The 7,236-nt window shown below is 49.8% G+C and overlaps 1 protein-coding gene across 1 annotated transcript; it reads left to right on the forward strand.

Moving 5' to 3' along the window:
* Positions 1–4,703: 4,703 nt before the first annotated feature.
* ANKRD33 (ankyrin repeat domain 33) lies at positions 4,704–7,236 on the forward strand (the record flags this gene model as incomplete). Its single annotated transcript, XM_081311915.1, has 4 exons — positions 4,704–4,868; positions 5,092–5,221; positions 5,382–5,522; positions 6,518–7,236. 4 exons carry the CDS (start codon positions 4,704–4,706, stop codon positions 7,234–7,236), a joined length of 1,155 nt encoding a protein of 384 aa, XP_081168041.1.

Below are 7,236 nucleotides of genomic sequence, written 5' to 3' on the forward strand. Positions count from 1 at the left end.
ACTTGCAATTCTCCTGCCTCAGCCTCCCAAGGCATTGGGATTATAGGCGTGTGCATCATGCCCGGCGTAAGGTGCAAAGATTTTCCCAGGAACCCCACTATTACAGTTTGGATCTGGAATCCAACTGTAGGCTCACATATTGAAGGCTTGGTCCTTAGATGGGGGTGTTATTGGGAATTGGTGAAAACTATAGGAGGTAAGACTTAGCTGAAGATAGCGGGCCTTGTGGGTGTACTTTTAAAAACCATATTTTGCCCTGTATACATTAGTAGTCTCTCTTGCTCTGCCCCTGCCCCCTCCTCCCCAGCAGCTGAGGTGATCGGTTTTGCCCCACCATGGCCCTCCACCGTTATGCCCGGCCTCACCACAGGCCCAGAAACAATGGAGCCAACTGACAATGGACTGAAATCTCTGAAGCCATGAGCCAAAATAAATCATTTTTTTCCTATAAGTTGATTTTCTCAGGTATTTTGTCATGGTAGTAGAAAGCTGCTAGCATTTCATTGGTCAAAATTGTATTACATGTTCACACCTAACTAAAAGGTGACTAGAAAGAAGGGGAATTGGGAGATGTTTGACATCATCTACTACATACCATCTGACTTCTGCGTAGAGGCCCATAGTGTGCATTCACCACATTTTACTGAGGTGGCTTGAAGGATAGAAGCTTTTTATTTTCCCCCTCCCTCAGCCTCTTCCTCTGGGATTATTTTTTATTTTATTTTTTCTACTTAATGCTTTTTATTAGTTCATTAGAGTTATACATAACATTAGGATTCATTTTGATATAATTACAAAAGCATGGAATATAATTTGCTCCAATTCTGTCCCGATGACTTCCCCTTTCCCTTCCCTCCTCCTCCCCCCTGTTCCCTTGCCTCTACTCTATTGATCTTTCTTCTATTTACTTAGAGGTGTTTTTTTTTAAATTTTTTTTTATTAATGCATCATGAATATATGTAAAGGTGAAATTCACTGTGGTATACTCACGTATGTACATAGGAAAGATTTTTTGTTTGTTTTGGTACCAGGGATTGAACTCAGGGGTCCTTGACTACTGAGCCACATTCCAATCCCATTTTTGTATTTTATTTAGAGACAGGGTCTCACTGAGTTGCTTAGCACCTCACTTTTGCTGAGGCTGGCTTTGAACTCACCATCCTTCTGTCTCAGCCTCCCGAGCCACTGGGATTACAGGCGTGTGCCACTGAAAAAGGAAAGTTTGATCAGATGTGTTCCACCATTCTTGCCTTTTGCCATCTTCCCCCATTATCCCCTTCCTCTGGTCCACTGAGCTCTCTTCTATTTACATGGCACCCCGTCACATCTTGAGGTGTATCAGCTATCTTTTTTTTTTAATATTTATTTATTTTACTTATCGGCGGACACAACATCTTTGTTTGTATGTGGTGTTGAGGTTCGAACCCGGGCCGCACGCATGTCAGGCGAGCGTGCTACCACTTGAGCCACATCCCCAGCCCCGTATCAGCTATCTTGTGATTAAAAGGAAAAGTAAGAGCAAGCCATGACATCTAGTTGCTTAACACTAACAGCTTACTATCCCTGAATGTTTTTATCTTGCGTGAAAAATAAGCCCCTATTTTTTCTTCTTTCTTTCTTTTTTTCCCCCTGGGCCTGGGGATTCAATTAATTAGTTAATTAATCAATTAATGGTATTAGGAAACTGGGGGTTGAGCATAGGAGGTTTCACCACTGAGCTATACCCCCAGCCCTTTTATTTTGAGTTAGTCTTCCTTGTTTAGGGCCTCACTAAGTTGCTGAGGCTGACCTGGAACCTGTGATCCTCCTGCTTCAACCTCTGGAGCAGTGAGTAGCTGGGATCACAGGCATGAACCACCACACTCAGCTAAAACCCTATTGCTTAAGCCGTGCATGTCAGAGTTCACTTGCAGACAAAAGAAATTAATCTGGCTAAGGTTAAGCAGAAAGGATTGGGAAAGCAAGCTCTGTGTAGGGAGCAACTTCTGGCTTTGAGAGTCACATGAGCCTGTGATGAGAAAACAACAGTCCCTACTACAGGAAGCTGATGAATCAGGAAGCTACTCACCAGAGCCCGCCTGCTGCTGTCATGATTTGTGACAGCAAAGCGGATGTCCCATGCTATGTTGCTCTGTTCCAAATTTATGTCTTGCACAAGAGCAGAACCTAAACCACAGATTCCTTGTTCAAGAGAACCTGGGAAGTGCTGTTTTAGCTTTCTAGCTCCTGTAGTTTCGAAGAAACCCTAAAAGCAGCTTTGGACTGATGTTAAGCAATCAGCCCACTACAGACAGCTTTTGGTTCCTCACAACCAAACACTCTCCTAACTGCTACGCTACACAGCAAGCAATAAGGATAGGTTTTTTGTTTGTTTATTTGTTTTTTGCATTACTGGGTTTGAGCCTAGGCACCTACTCTACCACTGAGCTTCATCCCCAGGGCTTTTACATTTTATTTTGAGATAGGGTCTCACCAGGTTGCTGAAGCTAACCTTGAACTTGCGATCCTCCTGCTTCTGCCTCCCAATTAGCTGGGATTATAGGCATGGGTAAGAACAGATCTTAAAACAAGGTACTGAGTGAGACAAACAAAAAGAGCTCTGTAGCACCATTCTTAATTTTAGTTGAAAACAGATACACAAATCCAAACTAACTTTTTCAAAACAAATGTATATTTTCTTGTTTTTTGGTAATGCAGATTGAACCGAGGAGCACTTTACCATCGAGCCATATCCCCGGCTCTTTTTAATTTTTGAGACAGGGTCTCACTAAATTGCTTAGGTTGACTCTGAACTTTCGATCCTCCTGCTTCAGCCTCCTGGCTGGTGGGAATTACAGATATGACACCACCATACTCAACTTTGTATTTTGTTTTGTTTTGTTTTATTTTGAGACAGGATCCTGCTAAATTGTGGAGTCTAGCTTGAACTGGTGATCCTCCTTCTTCAGCCTCCCAAGTCACTGGGATTACATGTTTTTGCCACACACCCTGCTGAAATGTACATTTTTAAGGATATATAAGTGCCAATTGGTAAGGGGAGGAGGAAAAATTGGAACCAGGACCAAGAATGAAAGGGAAACAAAGAAAAACAAAATAAGAAAGCAGTGAAAGTGATACAAACAGGGGGATATAATTGGCTCAATTTTCTACATCAGAGATCTAATTCATTAAATTTAATATTAATTTAAATAATTTAACAACAACCTATTATTGCATTAATAATTTAACTTAAAATTTCACATTTAATTTACCACATCAAAACTAATCCATTAAATTTAACACATCATAAATTCTATACTTCTTTTTTTCTTTTTGTGGTACCGAGGATTGAACCCAGGGTTCCTTAACCACTGAGCCACATCCTCAGCCCTTTTTTATATTTTATTTAGAGACAGGGTCTCATTAAATTAGGGCCTTACTAAATTGCTGAGGCTGGCTTTGAACTCTTGATCCTCCTGCCTTAGCCTCCTGAGCTACTGGGATTACAGGCTTGCACTACTGCCCCTGGCAAGTTCTATATTTTGCATGTGAGGGTCGGGGGGCCAGTACTGGGGATTGAACATAGGGCACTGTAATACTGTTACATCCCCAGCCCTTTTATTTATTTATTTTTTTTATTTTTGAATCAGGGTCTCACTGATCACTGAGGCTGGCCTCTAATTCACAATTCTGCCTCAGCCTCCAGAGTGGCTGGGATTACAGGAGTGCTCCATGATACCTGGCTATAATCTATACTTAACTGGACAATTCTTTATTCCTTGATTTCCCCAAAACCTAAAAAGAAAGAAAGAAAGAAAGAAAGACAGTCAGTCAGTCCAGGTGACTTCTGAAGACCCCCACTCCAAGTGCTCCTCAGAGTCCAAACCCTATTTAATGGGATACCTTCACTCCAACACTCTCCTGCCACTGCCCTCTCCCTAATCCTGCTCCATCAAAGGAGAGGGGACTTCAGGCCTAGACCCCACAACCCTTCCATCTTCAAAAGCTCTGTCTTGGAGGCATTCAGTTGGCGCAGAAGGCTGAAGGTGAGCACATCTGGTCGGTGCCAGTCCTACTCTGGGCAGCCGCCCCCACCTCGCCCCAGGTAGGAGGAGCTGCCCTGGAGCGACTCGGCCTGGCAGGTTCTTGGGGCGGATCTTGGATGGCTAAGACAGAGCACCTGCCCCTCCAGGTCCCCAATCCCTTCCTAACCGGCTTGACCCAGCTCAGCCCTGAGGTGTCTGCAGCAGCTCTTTCTGAGAAAGTCCAGCCAGCCATCTGTTATCTGCATGGATTCCTGGGGAGGGACAGTCCCTCCAGCCACTCCAGAGACCTAGGGTGAGTGTGCTCCTATGCATCTGGGAAGTGCTCCTGGGCCCCAGGCTGTGCCACAGCAGTGACCACCTCCTGAGGACCCTCAGAGCCCCAGGTAAGAGAAATAAAGACAGACCCCAGCCCTGAACCTCACTGACACCCTGTCCTCTGCTGGATCCCCAGCCACCCGGGCTTGTTCTTTGTCCTCCACCTGGTGCGTGGGTGAGACCCCTGCCAGGAGAAAGGCCTTCCCTGGGGAGAGGGCTGCAGCTGGGGGACCATCCCTCAGATTCAGGGAGACTCTACTCTTCTCCCTTCTGCCATAGCTGCTGCCAACTGCATGAGGAAGGACCTGTCTTCTGGCCCCAGACTGGAGGAGGAGGATCTGCCATTGCCGGGGGAAGGTGGCCATGTCTGAGGCACCATCCTGCCCCAGCAAGGGCACCGCAACCCCAGGCTGCAAGCTGGGGGCCCTGTACCGGGCCTGTGTCCACAACGACCCCACCCAGCTCCAGGCCAAGCTGGATGTGGGGGTCTCCCCAGAGGAGGCCACCCAAGTGGACAGCAATGGGAGGGTGAGGAGCTCCAGGTGCTTGCCAGGGCAGCTGGGGGCAGGGGGCTTGGTATCCCCCCTCATCACCCTGGTCAGCCTCTGAGAGAGTTTCGGGGCAATCCCCACTGCCAGGAGGAAGAGGGTGGGTGAGGGTGGACTTCACAGGGTTTGGGACAGGCTCTGGACAGATGTGGGGGACAAGGGAGACCCTGAAGGAAAGCAGGGCTGAGCTGTCCTGCCCCCAGACAGGCCTCATGGTCGCCTGCTACCACGGCTTCTCGAGTGTCGTTGCCCTGCTCAGTCGCTGTCCTTTCCTCGATGTGAACCATCAGGACAAAGAAGGGAACACGGCCCTCATGCTGGCTGCCCAAGCAGGTGCGAGGCTGCTGACCCCCACCCTTCACCAGCCATCAGGGCCACAGCCCACATTTGGTGCACAAGGTCCACGCCAGGCTTTGTGGTGTCTGGTGCAGGGTGGTTTGGGAATCTTGTCACCCCTTGCTTTGAAGCCAAGCTCCACCTCTGTGCCCTGCAGGCCATGCTTCTCTGGTGAGTCTCCTGCTCAACTACTACGCGGGCCTGGACCTAGAGCGCCGGGACCAGCGGGGGCTCACAGCACTGATGAAGGCTGCCATGCGGAACCGATCGGAGTGTGTGGCTGCCCTCCTCATGGCAGGTGCAGGGGGCCTGGACTGGATGTGTGACCTCCAGTCCCTCCCCGAAGCCTCCCCACCAGATGCTAAGTCAGCCGTCATTTAGTTGCAGAGAGGAGAGAGGTGGAGATGGAGGGTCAATCTAGGCCAACTTCCTGGAGGAGGGGAACTTGCTGTGGGCTTCTCACAATGAACAAAACCAAGCTATTGACAGCTCTGTTTATGGAGATCTCAGGAAGAAAAGTTTGGGAGAATAACCTAGACCAGCTGTAAAACCCCAAACCCAAAAGGGCTGGTATCTAGAACCACACTCTTGGGTTCTGGTCTTCGCCCTGTTGCTGACTGAGTGACCCAAGGCAGGTGGACCTCACCATCATGAGGGTGCTGGCCTTGTCTAAAATGACCTTCAACTCTGGCAAGCCTGGCCCCCAGGAGATGCATGATGTGGCCTTTGAGGCTGGTGGCCAAGTGGAGTTAGGGGGTGGCGAGGCCCTTGTGATTGTGGGCCTTTGTTATTCCTGGAGGTGGAGCTGCCCTCTACTGGTCACTCCGGGGGATGCCCGCCTCCATCTTTTCCCTTCCCTCACCCTGGCTTTGGGATGAGACAGGAGGGAGATCCACAGCCTCCTTTGTCTCAGAGTGACTCAGGATAGAGGGGTGTGCTGATGAAGAAACAAACCAGGAGAGGGGACCAGCAGAACCTGACCCCACATGCCTCCCCCAGAGGGTGCGGGCCTCTGCCTGGGCTGAGCAACCGTCTTCCACTCCTCAGCTCAGCCTCTTGGATTCCAGAGGCTGTTATTCAGCTCTGGGTTGAAGACACCAATAGTTCTCAGAAGTCCTTTCCCTGTCTGGACTTCAGTCTCTTCATCTCTTTCGAACAAGAAGTAGCAGTCGCAGGCTGGGACTCTCTGGTTTTGAATCTAACACAAATCAGTCCTGGGGCTCAAGCCTCTGCTCTTCTGCAAGTCACACCATTCCTTCTCCCACCCACTTGTCACTCTGTGCATCTTCCTAGGTGCTGACCTGACCTCTGTGGATCCTGTTCGGGGCAAGACTGCCCTGGAGTGGGCCTTGTTGACTGACAGCTTCGACACGGTGCAGAGGATCCGGCAGCTGCTGCAGAGGCCCCGAGTAGAGCAACTGAGCCAGCATTACCAGCTCGAGTGGCCGGCCTTGCCAGGGCTTGTGGCCCAGGCGCAAGCCCAGGCCCAGGTTGCTCCCTCCTTCCTAGAAAGATTGCAGTCCACCCTGAGCTTCTCCTTTGCCCAGTCTCCTCAGGAGGGGGGTGTTCTGGACCACCTTGTGACCATCACTACGGGCCTGGCCAGTCCCTTTCTCGCCACTGCCTGCCACACACTGTGTCCTGACTACCCACCTGCACTCGGCACCCGAAGCAAGTCCGTGCCAGAACTGCTAGGTACTGCCCCCCCACCTCCTCCAGTACCCCAGCCCCCCCAGGAAGTACCTGGCCCCAGGGTCTTTGTTCCCTACCAGAGCCCTCAGGGCATGTTCTCTCAGTGGCTGCAGCCCAGGAGTAGTACTAGCACTAGGTCCCAAGTTCCCAAAATCCTCCTCTCCAAGGCACCCTCAGCCCCTAGACAATTCAAGTTTATGTCCAAGTCTTCAGGGCGTAATAACCTGGTCCTTCCTCTCTGGCGATACCAGGAGCTCAGGTTGGAGAGGAAGAGGCAGGAGGAGGCAAGGTTGGCACAGGATCAGGGGAAGATGGGCTAG

This window comes from Spermophilus citellus (genome assembly GCF_964194105.1).
Source record: "Spermophilus citellus genome assembly, chromosome: 10".
NCBI classification, from domain to species: Eukaryota; Metazoa; Chordata; class Mammalia; order Rodentia; family Sciuridae; genus Spermophilus; species Spermophilus citellus.